General features: G+C 35.2%; 1 protein-coding gene across 1 annotated transcript in view; it reads right to left on the bottom strand.

The window, feature by feature from the left end:
• ABCB5 (ATP binding cassette subfamily B member 5) overlaps positions 1-26,632 on the bottom strand; it is a 101,867-nt gene that overhangs the window by 48,831 nt on the left and 26,404 nt on the right. The window contains 4 exon segments of the mRNA XM_059073986.1: positions 4,847-4,993; positions 8,889-9,050; positions 23,002-23,097; positions 23,099-23,122. Coding sequence (XP_058929969.1) covers positions 4,847-4,993; positions 8,889-9,050; positions 23,002-23,097; positions 23,099-23,122 — 429 coding nt within the window.

The following is a 26,632-nucleotide window of genomic DNA, read 5'->3' as shown; positions in this document are numbered from 1 at the left end:
CCCTTCATTTTGGGTACTATTTTCCTGCTATTTTTCTTGCCTGGAGGTTTTTGATTAGATGCCAGACATTGTAAATTTTACTCATTGGTTATTTTTGAATTCTTATATATATTATTGAACTTTGTTCTGGAACACATTTAAATTACTTGGAAACAGTTTGATACTTTTGAAATTTGCTCTTGGGCTTTGGTTGCTGGGCTCAGAGCTGAGTTTAGTCTGGGAATAATTTTCCCACTCTGAGTTAATATTTTTCTTAAGATTCAACTCAATTCCCCATGAATTTAGAGATTCCTCACTTTGGTTGGCTTAATAAGAACTATTCCTGGCCCTTTGTGAGCTCCAAGGATTGTTCCTTCTTATACTTTCCTTTGCCTTTGTCAGTTTTCTCAGTAAATGCACTAATTAGTACTCAGATGAAGAGTCAAGGGAGAACCTCTGCATATTTCTGGAACTCTCTCTCTCTCTCTCTCTCTCTCTCTCTCTCTCTCTGAGCTGCTCTCTTCCCTCTGCTTCTTTGCTCTGAAGACTGCCTACTTTGGCCTCCTGGACTCTGCCTAGGTTCCCATTCCATCTCTGAGGCTTATAATTTGACAGTAACCTGGGTCAATGATAAGATTCATTTCATTTGTTTCCTTTTCCTCAGGGATCACTGTCTTGTTATGCCTGATGTCCAATGTTAGAAAACTGTTTCACATACTTTTTTCTAGTTTCTTAGGTGTGTCACGTGGGAAGGTAGATCTCGTCCCTATCTTGGCTGGAAGTAGAAATCTCTAATTTCATCTGGTTTCCACAGCAATTGACATAAATGATCTATTTCTCTTTTTGTATTACTTTTCTTAGTTGGCCTCTATGATGCCACACAATCTTAGCTTTCCTTTTATTTTCCAGCCATTCTTTAGGTGTCCTTTTCTGGCTACTGCTTTTCTACCTGAATTTAAATTTTGCAGTATCCTGGGTCTCAACCTCCTGTCCTAGTTGTTCCTCCATCTATTCTTTATTTCTCCTTAGACTGCTTTAGTCAGGCATATCAGTCCATTTTTTTTCACCACTATCATCTCTTCTCTGCTCTGCTCTCCCTGATCCCACTTTGGCTCCCAAGTACCATTCTCCACACAGCAGCCACATCAAGCAAATCAGTTCATGCACTCTTCTGAATAAGACCCTCTCATGCAACAGTTTTTTTTTTAAGTAGATTAAAAATATTTTTTTCATTTGAGTATAGTTGATTTACAATGTTGTGTTAGTTTCAGGTGTACAGCAAAGTGAATCAGTTCTACATGTACATATATCTACTCTTTTTTAGATTCTTTTCCCATATGCGTCATTACAGTTCTTAACCTGTTTGGGTCATGGACCCCTTCAGAAAACTGATGAAGTCTATGGAATCCTTCCTAAAATAATTTATAACAATGTACCAAATAACACGTCTCAAAGAAAGCCAATTATATTGAGATATAATATTCAAAATGTTTAACAAAAAATTCGAAGCTCTGATATAGTTATGTGCTTCATTATTGGCACATTAAATAACAAGATCTAATAGTGATGAATATAAAGATATCTTGGGAATTCCCTGGTGGCTTAGGGCTCTGTGCTTCCACTTCAGGGAGGATGGGTTAGATCCCTGGTTGGGGAACTTAGATCCCGCATACTGCATGGCATGGCCAAAAAAAAAAAAAAAGATATTCTAAGATATCTGTAATAACAAGAATGTGATATAAATAGTTCTTTGATTTTCATTGGTGACATCACAGGCCCTGGTAATACTAATGTAGTCTGTTGTTTATATTCATAATTAAAGTAAATTAAATTTCTATCAAGTATAGGTAGAAAAAATAGTTGTGATTTTTTTTTTGCCCATTCAGGTTAATTCCTGTGAGTCATGAACCACTGGTTAAAAACCCCCAATGCCTTTCTGTTAGAGTAAGAATAGAATCCTAAATTGTTTTTATGTCCTACAAGGCACTACGTGATCTGGTCCCTGAGTATTTCATACACTTCTCTGCCCACCTCTCTCCTCCTTAGTCACTGTGGCTCCCAATTCCAGGCCCTTATGTTTGCTGATTCCCCTGTTTAAAATAATACCAGCTCTGTCCTGGTTACTGATTTTTTGCTTCTTAGGTCCAAAGTCACCCTTTTGTCTGATAAACTTTTCTCTTTTACCAGTTGGTGAGATGTCAAGCTCCGTCAGTAGAGGATGCTGGAAAGACATTGTAGGAGGGGATTATTCTTCCTGCTCTTACTGGTAGCTTACTGGGAAAACTCCTGCATGATGAACTTTTTTCTCTGCTGTTTTGCCTGCACAGTTTTTTCAGAGTTGGGTGCCTGTAGAGTGCAATTTTCTTCTGTGTTTGGCCATCAAGCGCATTCTCCAGCTCTTGACTTACCCATTATAAGTGTAACCATGGGGCCCAGACAGCACAGGATTGTTTCAGCCAGGTCGCTGATGTCTGCACCTCTTATACACAGAACTGCACTTGACTCCTGCAGAAGGCAACCTCTCCAGCCCCTGGTTTCAGCAGTGCCCAGTAGCTTCTACTGACACCTAGTGGGTTCTGAAGCTCAGAACCTCCCTGTGGAAGGTCTCCCTTGGCACCTTGGAGGACAGATTTCAAGCAAGCTCCACCAGTGAGGTACCTGGGCATCTTCTCTGCTATTCAGTGAGCCAAAGCTGTGCCCTTTGCAGTAAGGCCTGTATCTCTGCTTCAGTTTCGGGCAATAATGAGGGCTCTTCCTTGGGTCTCTTTTCACCCCAAGGGGTGGTGGTTGGTACTTTTTATTGCGACCTCTGCATTCTCTAGAGTTCCCTTAATTTCCACTAGCCAATTCCTATTACTCCAGTTCCCTAATGATTCATTACACTAAACTTTCTCTGTTAAAATCATTGTGTGATTTCTGTCTCCTGACTCAACCCAGACTAATATAACCTCCCATTAACTATTCTAAAATCCTGCTTCACATTTTTCATTTCGTTATTCATTTTTATAGTCCCTTCATTTCCTTGTTCACTTTTCACTGCAATACCACAGCCTGAAAGAATCCTTTACAAATATGGCCATGGAGCTGTTGCTTGGCTTGTTTCAGTTCTTGGTTGTAAGACTTATCCTTCCAGGCTCTCAGCTTTGTACTCACTATAGCTCCAGGCACTGGTAACCAAGTTTGCAGCCTCCTGTTAAGAGTAGGTCCATGACTGTAGCACAGCTCACCACTTTGTACTTTTGCTCCATTTCTGGTTGGTAGAGGTGTTTATCTTGTTTGGAGCCTGGGTATGTCTAATTGGCTTTTCTCTTTTTATGTTTTATCTATTATTCCTGTGTGTATGGAGCAGAGCAGTTGTATCAGAGTGTAAATTTACCCTACCATTTTCTCCAAAGTCTGGAAGTTGCTTTTTAATTTTATGAATTTCACCTTTCTTAGGTTTTGAAAATCCACTTTATAGACCTAGTGAATTTGCAGACTTTGAGGTACATTTTCATTTTGTTTGCAGCAATTACAGTGGCAGGTCCAACAGCTATTAATAGATGTTTTCACACAGTGTTTTTTACAATATGGTACAAACCCTTGTACTGTATTCTTATACTCAGGCCTTTTGCCATATGGCAAATTATCTATGCTATTATTTACTTACTATTTTTCTTTGCATGTTTACATAAATGATTTTTTAAGAAAATTAATAGATAAGAAAAATTATGTGTGAATTCTATGTACGACCACGTACCTAAAGGGAAAGACTGAATCTAGAATTAAAAGCAGTAGACGGGCAATGCCGGAGAAGGGCAGAGGAGGAGGTTTGGGGCAGATAATCCCAGGGCTTCACGCTGATAATTGGCAGATGAGACCGAGAAGAGTGGGTAGGATGATGGTGGGAATAGTTAATGGGCGGTCAACCTCAAGTATCTGTCAGACCCAAGGAGAAGAAGGGAATTCCAGTTTGGGAGGAAATAGTGGACCAAAGAGAGGAGTGGGATGATATGGAAACTGGGGTTTAGGAAGACAGAAGCTAATATTCAGGGGCTGGATGAGAGATGTCATGGTGTATGAGGTTACAACTGAGAAGCAGAAAAAGGGGGCTGAGTGAGGTTGACTGGGGTTGAGGAGAGGGTTGGGCTTAGGGAACGGGGAGGCTGGAAGAAGCACAGGCTGAGGTGAGATGGAACGACGTTTTATGAAAGAACACTGAGAAAAGTGTTTAGAGTGGAGACTGAGGTCCAAAGTAGGTGCTGGGCATGTTAAGAGAAGGAGGCTGAACGGGATAGAGAAATTAGACTTGAGGTAAGAGTGGAGACTGAAGAGAGGTAGTTCTGAGTGGTATGAGATGTACAGAGGGTTGAAGCAGGGTGATCTGGTGATCTGGATCTGGACTCAGGAAGAGCCTGGGGGTAAGAGTGGGGAAGCAAGCATGGAAACAAGTGTTCCTTGCCCAACTGAACAAAGCTATTAGGGTCGTACCCTGGGATTGGAGGACTGGATCCCGTACATGCTAGTCCTTATCTGCGTCCAGTGAGTGGAGTGGGTTTGGCTCCTTATATGACTCAAATTGATCTTGAGCATCACTGTTGGTGATCTGTACCACACCTCCTGAGCCAATGTTTTTACCCATGGTTTGCCACATAGGAAAGGAGTCTCATGAGATTTCTTGCCCCAACAATTTCCTCTGACATAAATGCAGTCTTATTTGAGGGCCTCTTTCTTATAGTGTCACAGTGATGTTAGAGTGAAGTTTGGGAAATAATTTGGTTTGGTAAACTTAGTGCTATAGTAACATTTTATTGTAAATAAGTTCTAAATGTTATAAGGATTGTATCAAAATTCACTGGAGAACATGTTGGTAACTTGATAGTTGAACCATTACCTCTTTATTTTGGATGGATTCCTCAGACTTGTCAGTAAAGTCTGACTTGATGCTATTCATAGAGCACAGAGGAATTGAGCTGATATCTTTTTCAGTAGAATATGCCATTGAGTTCATCTATTCATCAGCTTTTAAAATATCCTAAATGAAGAATATACATGTTACCACTAGAAGAATGCCTTAAAAATTCAAAGCAACTTTATTAAGCATCCCTCTAAAATTGTACTGCCTCTGTTATTGAAAGTGGTGTATTCCTGAGCAGTTCTTGCTAAAGTTTTCAGACTCGATACAGAGACAGTAAGCCCAACTCATACTAAAATGTTAGCGAGTAACAATAGTTTTTATTGTGCCTTTTCCCCCAAAGACCTGTACAATTAACTAGAGAAAACAATGTCTTAATTCAAAACAGTTATTCCACTAGCAAGGACGGATCTTAGTAAAAGGAGTTTGTGAGGGAGATGACTCAAATATACCCTCCCTCTGATCCCTTCTTCCCAGCCTTCTCTGGAGCTTACAAATTGATAACATATAGCAAGGCAGTTAAATGTGAGATTGGTCCTGGGCCTGAGATAGATCTCAGGGGACAATAACATTTTCCAGGCTTGCCATTGCTGCCCTTTCCAATCTGACCAAAAAGCAAAATTGGTGGGGCCAGCTCCAAAAGAATGAGAAATTCCGAAGCCATCAAGTTAACCTTAAAGCTGCTTAAATCATAGAATAGGATAAAGTTCTAAACCAGATTGCTCTAAGTCTAGTTTTTGTTTTTCTTGCTACTCCAAGAAATAAGACCAGTTTCAGTGAAATAAAGGAGTTACATATTCTCTGCTTATCTGAATGTGGTGCGAGTAAATTTGTGACTTCCTCGTGAAGAGATGGAGGAGGGGTGAAGACGGAAATGAAGAGGCCAGTTAGGGTGATGGTGGCCTTGACCATAGTGGGGAGTAGAGATGGAAAGACTTAGATAATTTTAGGTGCAAACAAGAGTATGTACACGGAAGGCTTCCCAGGGACACTGTGATTCTTTAACAAGGTTAACAACTGTTAATCAGGCATTTCAAACTACCATGAACTTTAGCCAGCTATCCTAATATCTTTAATCAGACATTCCTTTATGCTATCACCTTCTTTTTTTCAGTAAATTTCTCTACCAAGAAAGAAATTTTTTATTTGGCATTTTTTCAGGAGCTATTTACTTTGTGGCAAGTTTAAAATAAAATTTTTACTTCTCATAATAAAATTTTCTAAAGAGGTGCTTTAACAGATCAAAGACAATTCCTTTTCCTGAGAAGCCTGCTAGAAAAAATAACAATGACAAGAAGTTTTGGTATGTATGTATCTCTACCTGTTTTTATTTCAGTTTTGTGTGAAAACTCACTAAAGGAAGCTCACAGACTCACTATGTCTGTAAATAATTATGTACATCCTAGATAAATAATTACAGCATTAAATCTGCACCTGATTACAGCAATAACCATGGTTTGAACTTTCCTTAAAAGTTTGATTGGATCACAAACGCTAATGCTAAGAATGGTAATATAGTAAAATTTATTATGCTAACAATAATTCTAGGTACTTTACATAATTGAACTCATTTAATACTCAGAGTAATTAATTAATATGTTATTATTTTCCTCACTTTACAGTTTAGAAAACTGAGGCACAGAGAATTTAAACAACTTACCCACAGTCCTAAAACTATTAAGTGGAAGAGTACGGATTTCAACTTGCTGTGTCTCCAGAGCTTGTGACTGTAACCATTTTCCTATGCTGCTTTTGGGGATTGATTTTCTTAGAAGCATTAACTTTGTAATACTTATGAAAATCATGAATTGTCATAAATTGATTCATTTGGACACTATAGGCAATAGTGGCAAATAAATGCATACAGAGTTTCAGAAATGTGGTACTGTTTGTGTAGATATCACATATGTTATGTTTACTATACATTTCCCAGAATATTAGAGCTGTTCATTGAGTATTAATATTTAAAATTGTATTATTGTATCAGAATGAACATTATTTTAGGTAATCAGAGAGTACTAATCCATTTTGAATAAGGTATTTTAAATTTTTATACACTTATACCACAAACACTCCATTTTTGTTCTCCTTATGTTGTGGAACTCTTTCAGCTAACACCTAAAAATGGAGTTTTAGTTTAGTTATAATGAAAAATAAAGAAGTGTTGCTTCAAAGAAAGATCTGAGTGTAGCAGTTTTTTAAAATCTCAAAATAGGGTTAATTTGACTACAGTTATTTCCTTTTATTGTTACAATTATTAGTTTGAAAATATTGAACTTAATAACTTCATAAATTATTAAGTATACTATGGAATGAAAATCATGCAAATTCAAGTGGCAAATAAAATGTACATTTTATTTTTTAAAAAAAATATAGCCTAATATAAAATAAAATTGGAATCAAGCAATTTTTAAATCAAGCAGTTTTTAAATCAATATAAGATTACATTTTCAAACATTTTTTTTTTATTATTATCATTGCTTTAGAGTATGTGTTTAAAAATCCTTCATTCTAGAATTGTGGAGAAGGCTGGGGTTTGAAATTCTAAGTTTGATGAGATGGAGACTCAGAACTTTCTAAATTTCCTAATTTGTGAAATAATAATGTTGATATCAAAAATATAATCATAAAGTTGAAGAAGTAAAATAAACCAAAAAAGGTTGATATTAGTTGTCTGCAGAAGACCCCTTGGAAAGAAGGCTGCCTTCTAGACCAAGAGATGAAAGCAGAATGAAGAAGAGAGCTAGAGTCTAATCACTATCACTTATGTTAATGTGCCCTCATGAAAGAACCATGTGAAATTCAGTAGGGTAGATCATATGCATGCAAACATGTGGATCCTCAAAAACAGGAGTTTGTCAGTGTGCCTTCAGGATTATAGTGCCTCCTCTTCATTGCCCAATATGAGCTTTCTGGTCTACCTGTGAGAATTTGGTGTGTACACGGTGTGGATATATGTGTGCATCCTTTCATTCAGCAGATAGATTTTGACTGTGCCAAGCACTGGGGTAGGTGCTTCCGACACAGGAAGTCTCAGCCTTTTCACACTCTGACCTTCATTATCCAAATTTTCCATTATTCCCCCAACACTCATTACTCATGGAAGGCTGGTCTCCTTTCCATTTAGTTACAAACCAAGTTCCTTATTACTTCCACATTACCTAGATTTATCCTCCTTTTCCACCTCCTACCTTTATTGTTTTTAAAATTTTATTTATCTATTTTTGGCTGCATTGGGTCTTCATTGCTGTGCGCAGGCTTTCTCTAGTTGTGGCAAGTGGGGGCTTCTTTTTGTTATGGTGCGCGAGCTTCTCATTGTGGTGGCTTCTCTTGTTGTGGAGCATGGGCTCTAGGTGCACAGGCCTCAGTAATTGCAGCATGCGGGCCCAGTAGTTGTGGTGCACGGGCTTAGTTGCTCCACGGTATGTGGGATCTTCCCAGGCCAGGGATTGAACCCGTGTCCCCTGCATTGGCAGGAGGATTCTTAACCACTGCACCACCAGGGAAGTCCCCCTCCTACCTTCTTGCCTTCAAGATTTCTTCATGAATACTTCCATGGGTAATCTAGTTCCCTATATTCCCATCAATCTTGCTTCTTATTTCTACAACTTGTAATATCTGTATGCATGATTCTGCATATTGCCTCTGTAGCTAAGTTTTAAGTCTTTAAGTAGGGATTGTGTGTTATATTTCTTTGTGTTTTAACAAAAAGATCACGGAATATAGAGTCAGATTGTTCTGGATCTGCCACATACAAGATTTGAAGCCTATTTGTAGTGTGCCTGGCAAATATTAGGTACTATGTGACAATTAGTTCTTTAACTTTCACCATTATCTAGCACAATGCTGAGGATATTAGACTCAATGAATTTCTTCACTAAGGAACTATAAATAAATCTTGGTTGCCTTGTGAAACCTAAGATTATAATTCAAGACTTCTATTTTCTAGCATGGTGTGATTTCTGAAAAGTAAAAAAAAATCTGCAAACATAACATTATGTCATGTAAACATTACCTGTGACATTGCAAGTGAATAATATAGACCCTGTTTTGCCATTAGTTCAGCATGTGTTCCTTTTTCCACCACCATCATACCTTTTATAGTCACAATCATATCTGCACTTCGAACAGTGGAAATCCAGTGAGCTACCACAATTGTAGTCCGACCTTTCCTTGACTATAAAACAATAAGCATAGAAAATAAATATAAATTAGCAGAAATAAAAAACTCTGAATATTCAAGAAAACTTCTTAGAGTATTATTTAAGTATCAAAGAATCTTACCTCTGGATATAGAAGTTTGAAAACTTTGATTAGGGAGGCCAATAGAAATTAAAATAAAAAGGCAGGAAGTTAGATTCCAAATTGGTGGGTTTATAAAACTATAGTATCTTAGAACTAGAAAGGAAACTAGGGTTTCCCTGGTGGCGCAGTGGTTGAGAATCTGCCTGCTGATGCAGGAGACACAGGTTCGTGCCCCGATCCGGGAAGATCCCACATGCCGCGGAGCGGCTGTTAGTAACTAAAAATAACTAAGTTTAAGTAACTTAAACTTATTATTTCTTATTTTTTCATCTCTAAAATGGGGGTACAGATTCAAGATAATATGTTTTTAACTTTTTAACAAATATTATATATCAATACATAAGGAAAAGTACACATAAGTGTACAGTAATGCACTTTCACAAACCAAATACATCCAGATGCATAGTACCCAGATTACAAAACAGATCATTACCAGAACCCTGAAACCCTCTTGAAGCTCTCTTCTAATCACTGTTACCACTCACCTACACCAACGGTAACCACTCTCCTAATTTCTAAAAGGTTAGATTTACTTTATTTTCTTTTATATAAATGGAATTACACAGTGCATACCCTTCTATGTCCAGGCATTTTTGCTTAACATTATGTTTTTGAGATTCATCCATTTTGTTTTATATCATTGGAGATCATTCTTATTGCTGAAGAGTATTGCATTGTGTGAAGATATCACAATTTATTTTCCATTCTACTGGTCATTGACATTTGGGTAGTTTCAGGGTTTTCCTATTATGAATAGATTCCTACACATATTTACTTGGTGAACATATGTCCTCAATTCTAGTAGTTGTATACCTAGGAGGGGAATTATTGAGTCATATGCTCAGCTTTTTTAGATTCTTCCAAACAGCTTTTCAAAGTGGTTGTCCCAGTTTATAAATGTTTTCCAACAGTGAAAGAGAGTTACGTTTACTCTATATTCTCACCAACACTTGGTATTTTCTTTGTCTGGCAGGTGAATACTATCATATTGTGGCTTTTATTTGCACTTTCCTGGTGACTGATAAAATTGAAAAACTTTTCATATGGTTAGTGGCAATTTGGATATTCTCTCCTGTAAACTGCATGTTTTTGTTTGTTTTTCTATTGGAACTATCTTTTTCTTGTCAATTTTCAGAAGTTGTTTATATATTCTATATATGAGGACTTTGTCAGATACTATGTATTACAATTATTTTCCCCCCTATATTGTTGTGTTTTCACTCTCTTAATGGTGTCTTTTGATGAATAAAATTTAAAATTTTAATGAAGTCCAATTTATCAACTTTTCTCTAATAATTTATATTGTTTCCTGTTAAAGAAATCTTTATTTACTCCAACGTTACGTGAATGTTTTTCTATCTTTTACAATCTTTATCATTTTGCATTTCATATTTAGATCTATAATTCATCTGGAATTGACTTTTGTGTGTGGTGTTAAGTAGGAGTCAATGGACATTTCCCTATGTAGTTAACCAATTGTCCCAGCAGCATTTTTTGGAAAAAAAAATCCTTTCTCTATTGCACTACAGAGCAGTTTTTGTTATTAAATCAGGTGACCATTATTTTGGGTCTGTTTCTGTATTCTGTATATTGTTCTACTATTCAGTTTGTCTATAGGTCTTTATATATACTAATCTAAGTCTTCTAGCTTTATTGCTACTCTACAAGAGTGTCTTAACTATTCCTAAGGTAATATATTTTTTGTAAATGCTTAGCACAATAACTGATACATTTGGCATACTACAGGCACACTAAACATTTCTGGATATTCAAGGACTGACAGTTAATATTATTACAATTATTATTACTGTTATTTATTTTTATCATTCTCATATTTTATCCTTATGTATTACAGAGAAGAAAATTGGAGCTCAGAAAACTTTAGAAGCTTGCTCAAGGCTTCAGCCAGTCATGGGAAAGACTGGTATACTAGAATCTGGTATGATGTTCTCTATTCTCTAAGAAGGGTCTCTCCATTGCAGTAGTTGATGAAGCAGATAAGTATTTCTTTCAAACTTCTCTATTCCAAATCTATAAGAGAAGGAAACTTGAAAACAATAGTTATTAAGATTAAATAATAATGTGGAAACAGATTTCTGATATAATATTATATGGAAAAAAATACAGGAAAAAAAGTTGCATCATGTTATAACTAAGTTAAAAAAAATCTATCCGTAGAAAAAGACAGCTATATAGTAATGTAGCAAAATACTAAGGGTGCCAATATTTAACTATTGGGCCTATGTGTTGTATTCTTCTTGTTTCAATTTTCTCAATTTTATTTAATGTACATGTATTTCATTTTTGTTTAAAAGAAAGCTAAAACAATTTGGAAAAATATGTTCTATTTTTAATACCTTTTGTTCTTATGAGTAATAGCTATATGCTCATGAGCAAAAAGTAGATGCTATTATGAAAAACTGAAAATACACTGTTTTGATTAAAGGCCTTTTTAACTATTATATATACAGCACCTTATTTAAAATAAAAAAGGATGAAAGTTATATTCTAATATATTTGGCTAATATTAAGGTGATCATCTAAAGTATCATCAAAAGAAGGCCACTCGAGTGGGACAAAAGGGGCAAACTGGAAATTTTTCAGGACAACTAGGAGATGTAATTTTAACTTAAAATCATTTGAATTTATGGTCTAGGGTCAGGAAAGTTAAAGAGAAATCATGTATACCACTCAGGTTCCAAATAGCAGTAGAGAAATGCTTACTACATACATCGAATATTCAAACTGGGCCTTAATTTTTAAAAATACCCAGGGAAATAGGATTGGGAATGAAGACACTATAACTTATCAAACCTAGGTTTCTGCATTAAGCAGATATTGTTACTAAGTTTGGCTCTTGAAACAGACTTATCTGTAAATATCATATATATGTATGCACACGTATATTTATGTCAGGAATACATGCACGTATATAAACATATTCAATATATGTATAGACATATACATACTTGATATGTGTATATGTGTGTGTGTATGCATGCGCATTTTGTACTCAGCCAACCAACAACCAAGAATGTTATAATTTGGGTTAGTAATGAGGAATGATGCCTAAAGTTCATAGGAGGGGCTAGGTCACTGTATCACAGTCATCTAAAGTTCCTCCTAGTTGTGGTGGAAGTAAAGAGATCACTGGCAGAACGAGCTTCATGGGTGTATGAGCTATGCAGTTGCTCAGGACCCCATGCTTAGAAGGGTCCCATTCTTGGTTTAATGCTCTGCTGTTGCCATCTTGTAATTCTTAATAATTTTTGAGCAAGAGGGCCCACATTTTCATTTTCACTAGGCCCTACAATCATGTAGGTGGCCCTGATCATTGTTAAAGATAAAAAGGTTTCCATGTGGGTGTACCTAGCTGGTTTGTCTCAAGCATAGATATTAAGAGAGCTCTTTAAACAGGTAGCTAAAAAGAAAAAAAAGATAATTTAACATCTATCCAAGTTAGGATTCCTTCTTGTCATGACCTCAATAACATTCTAATAATCAGACTGTAATTATTATTCGAAGCATCTAAATTTGTATTACAGTTAACCTACATCTCCTGTCATATAGAGTAGATAGAATAGTTACTTCTGCCTTCAGCAGCCCTACTGTGTTTCAGACTTCTTTTTAAAAAATACAAGATAATGAGACAATATGATTGGCACCAAATTCCCCTTGATTTTTTTAGTCTGAAAGCAGATCATCACACCGCATGAATAGATAAGCAAGCAACAGACTAGGAATGGAGTCCACTGTTTCAATTAAAACTCACAATACAGTAACTCTGACATATATAATGATGGACATAACTGTTATTGTATTACATGCCAATTAAGTACAAATGGTAAGCAATCTCATATATAGACCATAAAGAGTACCATGTTTATAGAGGAAATATTAATTTTCAATATTTTTTTCATCATTTCTGTTCTCTGAAGTCACAGTTCCTAGGTTTGAGTCTTGTTTCTGCCATTTTTTGGGGTCTGCAATCTTAGACTAGTTGCCTAACTTCTTTGAGTCTTAGTTTCCTCATTTGTTAAATGGGGAAAATTATGCTACCTATATTTTAGGGTTATTGCGCAGATTAATATTCTTGGTGCCATGCCTCAAACATGGAAACTTTGCAGTAAATAATAGCTTTCATACTATTAACTGTCTTCAGGCTACAGACCCTTGACTATTTACTAAGAGCAAGCCCAAAGATAAGTCAAGGTCTTTAACCTTGAGAGAGCTAATAAGGGAGGCAGAAAAATAATTACAACATAAAGTAATAAATCTGTAATTGAAGTTTTATAAAAATACCACAGGAGCACAGAGTGATTAACTGTCTAGTTGAATGAAGGTTGTCAAATAGATGATTTTGAGTAGGGTCTTAATGAAAGAATAGTAGTTTGCCAGGGAGGAAAAGATGAGGGGTAATTATGATAGAGGCTACAGCAAATCAGGCAGTTGGGCTTAAAAGGGCATGCATTCAACAGGTGAATGGATAGGTGCACATATACAATGGAATATTACTCAGCCATAAAAAGAATGAAATAATGCTATTTGTAGCAACATAAAGATTATCAAACTACGTGAAATAAGTCAGAGAAAGATAAATATTATATGATATCACTTACATGTGGAATCTAAAAATTGGTACAAATGAACTTATTTACAAAACAGAAACAGACTCACAGATATAGAAAACAAACTTATGGTTACCAAAGGGTAAAGAGGGGGGAAGGGATAAATTAGGAGTTTGGGATTAGCAGATACAAACTATTATATATAAAATAGATAAACAACCAGACAACCAGATCCTACTGTATAGCACAGGAAACAATATTCAATATCTTGTAAAAAACTATAATGGAAAAGAATCTGAAAAAGAATATATATATATACACACACACACATATACATATATCTGAATCACTTTGCTGTACACCAGAAACTAACACAACATTGTAAATCAACTATACTTCAATTTTTAAAAGGACATGGATTTGTGAAGAATATTGAGGTTCACATGTAGCAGAGTTGTTTGAAGAATGGAAGGTCATGGAGCTAGGAATAGTATTTAGGGCTAGTTAATGTAAAGCAATTCTAAAGAGTGTTTCTTCTGTATGGAACAGAATTTATGGGAAGTTTCTGAGCAGGGGAATGGTGTATATAAATGAAATGTGTTCTTTACAAACTATCCATCACTCTGTATTTACATATGGTTTCAGGACTTTTAAGGTCTTTCTAAACCCTTAGATTCTATTTTTTCCATACAAGCTATTTTATCATGTTTTTGAGATTTAAGAGGTTACAAAATAATCAAGGTAAAAATGTTGATGCTGTGGTAAATAGCTACAGACATAGTTTGAACTGTTTTTATTGCTTTTTTCTATTTTTACTCCTTAAGACAACTTTATATATATATGATTAATTATTATTATTATTATTATTTTTTTTGTGGTACGCGGGCCCCTCACTGTTGTGGCCTCTCCCGTTGCGGAGCACAGGCTCTGGACAAGCAGGCTCAGTGGCCATGGCTCACGGGCCCAGCCGCTCTGGAGCATGTGGGAATCTTCCCAGACCGGGGCACGAACCCATGTCCCCTGCATTGGCAGGCGGACTCTCAACCACTGCGCCACCAGGGAAGCCCTATGATTAATTATTAATGACTGATGGCAAAAATAATTATTACTTTTGAAAATATCTTACATTTTAAAGAATGTTAGAGTTTAAAAGGTTCTATAACTAACAGTTCTCTGTTTGGTTTTGCTCACACTGTCCCATGAGCTGATTTGGAATGTATGCTTATTTTCCTCTAAGAGATAGAGAAACTGAGGCTCAGAAAGTTATGTAATGGATGTCAGTCCACATAGCAGGCAGGTGGTAATGCTGAAATGCACACTCAGGTCCTTTGAATGCTTTAAGTCCACAAACCCCACTGCATCTCTGTGAGATGTCTTCCTGTTAATGTGACTAAAGCCCTTTGCATTGATTGCTTCTTATACCCTGCAAGTTTTCTTTTCCTGTACCTTACAACAGCACTAAGTGTAGGCTTTTCATTCGGCCTACTCTTTTTGTACACTTCTGTAAACAGTTTTACACATGAACAAAGTAGAACTATTTAAACTCCTTGTGTTGAAATGCAGGTAATGATGAGAATTACTGATCCTTAATAGTGATCTTACAATACTAAGCATGCATACCAAAGAGCTATTTTCAATTCTATAATATATACTATATATTATATTATATATATTATATATATTTATATATTATATATATAATTATATAAATATTATATATTATATATATTATATTCTATAATATATACTTCATTCAAATAATATTTACAAACTCTACTCTCTAATAGTTTATATTGTATGATTTAAAAAATGGGTGATTTCTGAACTTTGTAAAATATAAGAAATAAATATATTGGGAAAGGAGAATACCAAGACAGTGCCTCGAAAAATGAAGAGTCAATTGTATAAAATAAAAGACAGACTTTTCCTTTGAACCAAGATGGAGTATCAATGATAAGATTTATTCTCCCACCTGAAACCAAGAAAACAACTGAAAAAAATGGTTTTCAAAACACTGAATATTTATTAGGCAATGAAGCACAGTGATCCCTTGAAACACAGAAAGTGTTTCAGAACACAGAATACTACAATTGCCCCAGCTATTTCCTTGACAGAGTTTTCAGGGTGCAGTGTGTGGAGGAGGAATGCAAGTGGAGTTGGTTGACTTGCTGAGTTAAGGAGGTGGGGTTAAGGGTTTGGGAAGACCAAGACAGCAAGAGTTCACAGAGAAGAGTGTTATAGAGGAAAAAAATGCAGAGAGAACTTGGGAAATCTTTAGAGGATCCCTCTCAAGTATTCAATGGAGAACTGACTGTAGAAGAATGTGGAAACTACTCAAGGCTAGAGAAGGAGGCACCTGAAAGGATTAGAGGGTGTCATACCTGTTCCAACCAGCATGACTGCGAAGCTTTATAATTCACAGGGGCATTGGGTAGAGTACTCAAAAGAGTCCTGCCTCCATAGTGGAGAATAATTTGCTTTAGACTAAAAATAGCTCTGGTCTAGCCTAACAAAAATTAAAAGCAAAGAAAAAAATGTCAACTTGTTTTAAGTAAAAGTTGCATCTCTCAGCAAAAGTCAAGAATATTTCTAAGAATATAAAAATAACCAGAACCCTACAAGGTAAAATTCACAATTTATGACACCCAATAAAAATTGGCCAGGCATGCCAAAAAGCTAGAAAATACAACTAATAACAAGAAGAAAAATCAATTAATGGGGACTGCTCCAGAACTAACACAGATGTAAAATTTAGCAGACAAGGACATTAAAGAAATAAATAGCACTGGAAATGGTAAATACATGGGAAATTATATAATTTTTTCCTTATTATTTAAATCTCTTTAAAAATAATTGATGATTTAAGCAAAAAAAAAAGAAAATAACAACAGTGAAAACAATGTAGCATTGGGTTTATAATACATCTATAAGTTTATAACACATGTATATTACTATTAGATAATTAGATAATTATAATAATAATAGCTTGAAGGCCAGAAATGGAGGAATGGAAGTATACAAATGTAAATTTTTTTACTATATGAGACGTGATGTAATATAATTTGAAGGTAGACTGTGATCAGTTAAAGGTATATACTATAAACCCTAAACCCATCACTGAAATAACAAAGAGTTATAGCTAATAAACTTACAAAAGAGATGAAAAGGAATCATAAAAAGTACTCAGGTAATCCAAGTGAAGGGAGAACATGAGGAAAACAGGAACAAGAGCAGAAAAATAGCAAAATGATCTATTTAAGTTAATTCATATCAATAATCACATTCAATGTAAATGGTCTAAATACTCCAATTAAGTCAAGGATTGTCAGACTGAATACAAAGCCAAGAACCGGGCTTCCCTGGTGGCGCAGTGGTTGAGAATCCGCCTGCCAATGTAGGGGACACGGGTTTGTGCCCCGGTCCGGGAAGATCCCACATGCCACGGAGCAGCTGGGCCCGTGAGCCATGGCCACTCAGCCTGTGCTTCCGGAGCCTGCGCTCTGCAACGGGAGAGGCCACAAAAGTGTGAGGCCCGCATACCGAAAAAAAAAAAAAAAAAAGCCAAGAACCAACTGTATGCCACCTACAAGAAACACATTTTTTAAATAAAGACACAAATAGGTCTACATTAAAAGGATGGAACAAGATATACTATGATAACTCTAAGTAAAAGAGAGCTGGGGTGGGCTATATGAGTATCAGAAAAAGAAGACTGAGGAGCAAAGGACATAACCAGAGTAGAGAAGTTTACTTCATAATGATAGAGGGATCAATTCATCAAGAGGACCTGACAATCCTGAATGTTTATGCCCATCATAACAGAGATCTCAAATACATGACACCAAAACGGATACAACTGCAAGGACAAATCCAATCCACAATAATAGTTGGAGAATTCAATATCCCTCTCTCAATAATTTATAGAACAAGTACACAGAGAATCTATAAGGATAAGGAAGACTTGAATAACACTATTAACCAACTTCACATAATCGATATTCATAGAACACTTCATCCAACAACAGCAATGCACATTATTTCCAAGTCTACATAGAATATTTACCAAGAGAGACCATATTCTGTGTCATAAATAAAGTCTTAATAAATTTAAAAAAATTCAAGTCATACAAAGTATGTTCTCTGACCACAAAATCGTTAAATTAGAATTCAATATAGAAACATCTCTGGAAAATCCCCAAATGCTTGGAATCCAAATAACATTTCTCAAGTAAATGACCTCAGATTCAACCTAAGAAAACAAAGAGGGAAGAGCAAGTTAAACTTAAAGTAAGAAGAAGAAAGGAAATAATAAAGATCCAAGCTGAAATCAATTAAATATAAAGAAGGAAAATAAGCCATAGAGACATCAGTATAACAGAGAGTCTAAAGATAGACCCATATATACATATGCACAAACTGATTTTCTACAAAGGTGTAAAGGCAGTTCCATGCAGAAAAACAGTCTTTTCAACTGGAACAACTGCAATGTGCAAACAAAATAAAACAAAACAACAATGAAACAAAGTTCTCACCATACAAAACACCATGAACAGAAATTAACTCAAAATTTATCATAAACCTAAATGTAAAACTAAAACTATAATACTTCTAGAAGACAGTGTAGGGGAAAATATTTGTGATCTTGGAGTTGGCAAAGATTTCTCAAGTAGAACACTAAAAGCTTGATTTATAAAAGAAAAAATGATAAATTGAACTTCTTCAAAATCAAAGACTTCTGTTCTTTGGAAGATCTCATAAGAGGATGAAAGACAAGTCCCAGATGAGAGAAATATTTTCCAATCAGTTATCTAATAAAATCCTTATATCCAGAATGTAAAGAATATATAAAGAACTCTCAAAACTCAAAGACAAGAAAACAAATGACCAATCAAAAAATGGTATGAGCATAACATGTGAACAGACACTTTAACAAAGAAGAGATATGGATGGTCAATAAGCACATAAAAATGCTCAACATCATTAGTCATCGGGATAACTCAGATTAAAAGAAAAATAAGACACCACTACACATTTCTAAAATCAAAATTCCTGGATATATCAAGTATTAACAAGTATGTGGAGTAGCTGGAATTCTCATATATTATAGGAACATAAGGAAAATAGTTTGGCACTTAATTAAAAAGTTAAACATACTCCTATCATAAGATTCATCCATTCAAATCCTAGGTATTTACCCAAGAGAAATAAAAGCTCAGGTCCACAGAAAGACTTACACGTGAATGTTCAGAGCAGCCTTACCTATAATATTTAAAACCTGCAAACAAACCAAATAACTCAAGTGGGCATCAATACCAATAGCTCAAACTGTGGTATATCCATATAATGGAATACCATTCACCAACAAAAAGGAAGGAACTACTAATACATTCCACAACATGCACGAGTCTCAAAACAATTATGCTTAGTGAAAGAAGCCACATAGAACAGGATACATACCATCTGATTCCATTTACATAAAGCTCTAGAAAATACACACTAGTCTATAGTGCAGTAAACAAATCAGTTGCTGTTAAGATTCAGGGAAGAAGAGTTGGGAAGGTTGGGGTGCAGTGATTACAAAAAGCATGAAAAAATTTTGGGGAGTGATTGGTTGACAAGCTTGACTGTGGTGATGGCTTCACAGGTATACATATATGCCCAAACTTTTCCAGTTGTATACTTTAGTATATGCAGTTTATTGTAAGTCAATCAAACCTCAAAAAAACTTAAGAAAAAGAAAATCAAACAAAAGAAACATTGGTATACAGCACCCCAGCTGGCCATTCTTGAAGTTCTGCAAGAATCCCCGATGAGACTGAGACATTTTAATGAATGTTTTGTAAATATAATGAAAAAGCGGATTGAGGAGCAACTAACTTCATTGTAGGTAGGAAGATTTCTTTTTTTTAACTTCAGCAAGATCTGATAATGGATATATGTGAGTTTCTATAGATGATATTTATGTGTAACATACTCTGCCATAGAAGAGAGGTCTAAGTACTGCAATGCTTAGTGCTTCCTTTATTTTTCATATTGCCAAATACATAGACATTTTATTAAACTGATGAGTGGATAATACTTGGGGAATGAGTTTTTATTCTTAGCCTTTTGTTTTCCTCAGTCTCTTATTTACTTTTATGTGGTAATTCTAAGCCTTGCTTATATAGAAACATTCTTATGAATGGTATGAAAAATTAGTAAAAAATGTAATTAGCTTTTTCGTTTTAGTTTTTTAAATAAAATTTTTATTTTAGAATAATTTTAGACTTATAAAAAATTTGCAGAGGTAGTACAATATCCATGTACCCTGCACATAGTATACTCCAGTATCAACATCTGAGATTTCTATAGTGCTTTTGTCACAACTAACAAAATAATATAAAACTAATCACTAACTAGACTTCAAACTTTATTCAGATATCCTTAATTTTAATCTATTATCCTTTTTCTGTTCCAGGATCCTCTCCAGAATATCATATTGCATTTAGTCATCATGTCTCCTTAAGCTCCTCTTGGCTGGGACAATTTATCAGATAGTTCTTATTTTTGAGGTACTTGACAGTTTTGAGGAATACCTGTCTCATACTTGATAGAAGGTCCCTCAGGTTGGGTTTGTCTGATGTGCCTAGTTTTTAGGGGTAAGACATTCAGACTATACTGATTCCTGTTCTCTCATTCAAACTTGAAGTCTGAATTCTGTTTTGGGTCTTGGAGACCCTAGGACTTAATTACAGTGACTTAAAAGAGAATGTTAAGAACACTGTTGTTGAGTGGGAATGCATTAGAAGAACTATCACTGCAAAAGTGAAAACACCCAGACACCCAGGCTCCTGGCCCATATTTCTCCCATTGATTCAATTACATTTCCTTGAGGTTACAAATATTATTTCCTAAAAGCAAACAGAGCTCAAACCTTACTGATGAAGCTATGTTACCAATTAGCTCAATGGTTTTCACAGTACTAGCAAACATTTCTTAAAACAAAGTGATGTATATGAAGTTTAATTTTAAAATATAAAAGGGCACATATAACACATCATACTTAAAGAAGAATGTGGGGAGAGAGAATGCTGTAAAATCAAACAATTAGGAGATTGCAACTAGAAAAGGTCGAGAATGTTGTGCAGCCTCTTGTGACAGAATCAGAATCACAAGTTTTCTTGGTGCAGGTTTGTACTATTCTAGCTCTTCTCATCTTCAAAGAGGGGCTTACAGGCATTTTTATACACATATATTCTCATATTTCTTCACTTATTAGGTATTACACATGGTGCAGGTTTACTTATTTTGCGAAAGTTCATACTGTTGTCTGACACCTGAAAACTGACAATAAGTGATGACCATTTCTACATTTGTGCCTTAGTGTGCATTGATGTTCCCCAGACAGGAACGGCCTGAGCTTACCCAGTTATATCATCTTTATGCTGCCAGGCTCCTGGTCTAAACTACAAACATTTGAATAAAGTCTGTATTATGTTACAATTTAATTTGTTATATCATGAATTAGTATGTGAGTATATGAAATAAATTACAGAAACACGTAATAATTTAAAAGGGAAAAACTGCTCCAAAGGCCTATCAAATGAGCCTACAAATACCATACACACTTAAGGTACTATAAAGTACACTACAAGAATACAACTTCACTACATCATATGTGGGACCTAAAACTGATATACTAGCCATAGGGAAAAAAAAATTCCAAACTAATCATTTCAGACTTAAAATAGAGAAAAGACTTTGGAAGCCAAGGCCTCTTAGAAAACTGATCAAAGAAATTAGAGCATATGCTTTGTCTTTTAGCAAGAATTACTGTAAAGATAAGGAAGGTAGTGCAATCCATTCCACTGTTTTCCTCAGATGCCTAGGTGTGATAGATTTTCAATATGTCTCTGTTGCTATTATTTCTTCTAGAAACTATCTATTTGAAAGGATTTCCTAGCATCTCCTCTCCTCCTTCACAGTTTATACAAAGCTAAAATCCAAACAATTAGTTATATGACCAAAGAAAGGTCAACAGGAAGATCTCTACTTGACACTGCTGGCATTTTCAGATTACTTCACAATTCCATGCACAACCATAAGTCATCAGGTAATTAGCTTGGATTTTGAAATAGAGGGTGCTTTATAACATTCCTCCCAGAATTGCTAGGGCAGAGATAAAGGCCTGAGGAGACCAGCTAGCTTCTCACCATTGGTGGCCATGGGCCTTGAATAAGGATGGGCAGAGAAAGGAGAAAAGAAAGGAGAACAATGCAAAGCTGTGAGCAGTTGAGAGGGCCTGCATTTGACTGCTGGGTCAGTTAACAGGGTAATATACTCTCTGGAGAAGCCTGGAAACACAGAGTTCTAGTGTCTCACAGAAAGCATGAGGTGGGAAACCTATGGGACCACAAGTTCCCACTGACTGCCTCCTGGAAGTTTGCCTCAGGTGGACTTGGGGCCTACTGATAACATTTGCTCCATGATGCAGTCCTATGGTCTTCAAACTTTTTTTTAAGATGAAAAATCCTTTCATCAAATGAAAGCACATGTGAAAACTTGATATATGTAAATAAACCATACAAGTTAATGAGTAACTCCTCTTTATGAATTGTCGATGGCAGGGGTGGGGGGAGGTGCAGCCCTGCCTGCTCATCTACCTCACCTCCCCACCTTCTTTCATACCTCAAGAGGCTCCTGGAAAACCCTAGTACCCAATACTTCAAAAATACAGTCTGACAAACCTCTCACTACTCTTTAACAAATTTCCACATCTTTTAGCTACCAAAGTTTAACTGATCATCTGCTATAAGAAAGTCTCTATGGTAGTTATATGGGAAATACAGGAATTTTGGTGTCTTAACAACATCATTATGATGTTGAAAGCCAATTGGCTTGGCATTCTTCTGGGTCAATATTGGTACCGTAGCTGAACAATATGGAATTACTGTCACATCACTGTGCTTGTCTGAGAATGCTTTCTCTTTTGTAAAACGTGGTGGCAAAAAGAAAAATTTCTGGCACTTAGAAGCTATATTTAATAAGGGACTCACTTCCTCACCGATCTCTTCCTTTCAACTTGCATGTGAATACATATGCATGCTTAGGTTAAGATCCTTTAGAAAAGAAAACACATTCAAAATCTAAACTCTTTGCTGAGTTGAAGCCATGTGTACTACCTAATTAGGAACTTGGAATAGTACACTATAGAACAATGTTTTCTTTTTATAGCCTGGAATCTCTTCATTCTCACTTCTAAATAACTTAACAAACAACTGAAGATAATAAAATTATTTTCTTCGGGTTTTGAACTAAAGCTCGAGCAATCGTGATTCTCTGTTTCTGTCCTCCACTCCTCTGAGCTCCTTTTTTCCCCTACCAAGGTATTAAGTTTCTAATGAAAAATAGGAAAGAAAACAGCAACAGAAGGCAGCATGGTCAGATGATTAGAACAGGAAATGGCAATCACAGTTGTGTTTTAGTGCCAGCTTAATCTCTACTTCAGCCTGGCTGGTATTGACTTATGATTTGTTCTTTGTAAAAACAAACAACTATTTTAAAAGAGTGTAGTGAAGAGAAGCCCTAAGAAAAATTTGGCTAGGACTAAAAGACATGAGAACATAGGATAATCAAGGATTTTAAGGAAGATTAATAATAATCTGAACCGATTTTCAAAGTTTTAAAGACATTTTTAGAATGCACTGGTATCTTTAAAAGAAACACTATCTGGACTCTGTTGAACTGATCTATTTGTTTTTCTTTCACCAATACTGTACTGCCTTGATTACTGTAGCTTTACAATAAATCTTGGAAAGTTGGATAGTGTAGTCTTTTAACTTTGTTCTTCTTCAACATCGTGTTGGCAATTCTTGGTCTTTTGCCTCTCCACATAAACTTTAGAATCAGTTTGTTGATATCCACAAAATAACTTGCTGGGATTTTGAGATTGCATAGAATCTATAGATCAAGTTGGAAGAACTGACGTCTTGACAATATTGAGTTTTCCTTTCCATGAATATGGACTATCTCTCCATTTATTTAATTCTTTGATTTTATTTGTCAGAGTTTTGTAGTTTTCTTTATATAAATCTTGTACGTATCTTGTTAGATTTATACTTAAGTATTTCATTTGTTGGAGTCCTAATATAAATGGTATTGTGTTTTTAATGTCCAATTCTACTTGTTCATTGTTGGTATATAGAAAGGTGACTTTTGTATATTAATCTTGTATCCTGCAGCCTTGATATAATTGCATTGTGTACTTTTTTGGTCTGTTTTATCTAGCATAATATTTTTGAGATTCATCCATGTTATGTGTATCAGTAATTCACTCCTATTTATTCACAATGTGCATCTATCTTGGGTTGCCAGATTTAGCAAAAACAAAAACACACCAAGAATCATGGAACTCAGTTAATTTTGATTTTCAGGTAACAATGGAATACTCTTTTAGTATATTTCATACAATACTTGGGATATATTCATACTAAAAATTATTGTTTATCTGAGATTCAAATTTTACTGAAAATTCTGTATTTCATCTGGCAACCCTATATAAATCACAATTTGTTTATACCTTCAGCTGCTGATGAACATTTGGGCTATTTCCACTTTTTGAATATTATGAATAAAGCTGTTAGAACATTCATGTACATGATACTCTTGTAGTCATATTTTCATTTCTTTTGGAAAAATATGTAGGAATAGAATGCTGAGTCATAAGTGTTATGTTTAACATTATAGTAAACTGTAAAATTTCTTTCTAAAATGATTGTACCAATCTCACTTTATTTAGAATGAAAGAGAGATCCAATCGCTTTATATCCTAACCAGAAGTTATAATTGTTATTCCTTTTAATTCTGGCCATTCTATTGAATGTGAAATGGTATCTCATTGTGGTTTTACTTAGGGTTTCCCTGGTGACTAATAATGTTGAATATTTTTCATGTACATTTTCTCATTTGATTATTTTTTGGTGAAATGTCTGCTCAAGTTTTTGTCCGGTTTTTATTTTATTTTATTTTTTTGTCTAATTACCATTTTGCAAAGTTCTTTATATATTCTGGGTGCACATCCTTTGTCAGGTCTGTGTATTGAATATTTTCTTTCACTCTGTGTCTTGCCTTTTTATTCTCTAAATGGTGTCTTTTAAAGGGTTTTATTTTCAATAAAGCCCAGTTTATAATTTTTTAAAATAGTAAGTGCTTTTCCCAGAAATTTTTGCCTACCTTAAGGTCACAAAGATTTTCTCCTAAGTTTTTATTTTGAAGTTTTATGGCTTAAGTTTTTACATTTGGTCTAAGATTCATGGCAAATTATACGTGTATATAGTATGAGGTAAGGGACACATTTCTTTTTTTTTTTTTCCATATGGATATCCAATTTTTCCAACACCATTTGTTGAAAAGACTTTCCTTTCTCCCATTGAATTACATTGACCTTGTCAAAAATCAATTGACTAGGTATGTGTGGGTCTATTTCTAGACTCTCTATTGTGTTCCACTGACCTACAAGTCCATTGTTATGTCATTACCACTGTCTTAATTGTTGTCTTAAAATTAGCTATTGTAGGTCTTCAAGCTTTGTTGTTCTTTTATCAAAATTGTTTTGGTTATTTTTGGTCCTTTAAATTTCCAAATAAATTTTGTAATCAGCATGTTGATTTCTGCACATGAAAAAAGACTGCTGGGATTTTGATTGAAATAGCATTAAATTTATAGATCGATTTGGGGAGAATCCATACCTTTAAAAATATTCAATCTCTAAATCAAGGAATAAGGTACATCCTATTTATTTAGGTATTCTTTATGTTTTTATTTTTTATTTTTTTAACATCTTTATTGGAGTATAATTGCTTTACAATGGTGTGTTAGTTTCTGCTTTATAACAAAATGAATCAGTTATATATATACATATGTTCCCATATCTCTTCCCTCTTGGGTCTCCCTCCTTCCCGCCCTCCCTATCCCACTACTCTAGGTGGTCACAAAGCACCCAGCTGATCTCCCTGTGCTACGTGGCTGCTTCCCACTAGCTATCTATTTTACGTTTGGTAGTGTATATATGTCCATGCCACTCTCTCACTTTGTCACAGCTTACCCTTCCCCCTCCCCATATCCTCAAGTCCATTCTCTAGTAGGTCTGTGTCTTTATTCTCCTCTTGCCCCTAGTTTCTTCATGATGTTTTCTTTTCTTTTTAGATTCCATATATATGTGTTAGCATACAGTATTTGTTTTTCTCTTTCTGACTTACTTCACTCTGTATGACACACTCTAGGTCCATCCACCTCACTACAAATAACTCAATTTCGTTTCTTTTTATGGCTGAGTAATATTCCATTGAATATATGTGCCACATCTTCTTTATCCATTCATCTGTTGATGGACACTTAGGTTGCTTCCATGTCCTGGCTATTGTAAATAGAGCTGCAATGAACATTTTGGTGCATGTCTCTTTTTGAATTATGGTTTTCTCAGGGTATATGCCCAGTAGTGGGATTGCTGGGTCATATGGTAGTTTTTAAAGGAACCTCCATACTGTTCTCCATAGTGGCTGTATCAATTTACATTCCCACCAACAGTGCAAGAGTGTTCCTTTTTCTCCACACCCTCTCCAGCATTTATTGTTTGTAGATTTTTCTCCCTTTTCTTCCTTGTCCCTTTTTTTCTTGATGAGTCTGGCTAATGGTTTATCAACTTTGTTTATCTTCTCAAAGAACCAGCTTTTAGTTTTATTGATCTTTGCTATTGTTTCCTTCATTTCTTTTTCATTTATTTCTGACCTGATCTTTATGATTTCTTTCCTTCTCTTAACTTTGAGGGTTTTTTGTTCTTCTTTCTCTAATTGCTTGAGGTGTAAGGTTAGTTTGTGTATTTGAGATGTTTCTTGTTTCTTGAGGTAGG

This window comes from Kogia breviceps, chromosome 9 (assembly GCF_026419965.1).
Source record: "Kogia breviceps isolate mKogBre1 chromosome 9, mKogBre1 haplotype 1, whole genome shotgun sequence".
Lineage (NCBI taxonomy): Eukaryota > Metazoa > Chordata > Mammalia > Artiodactyla > Physeteridae > Kogia > Kogia breviceps.
This window is presented reverse-complemented; position numbering and strand designations above follow the sequence as displayed.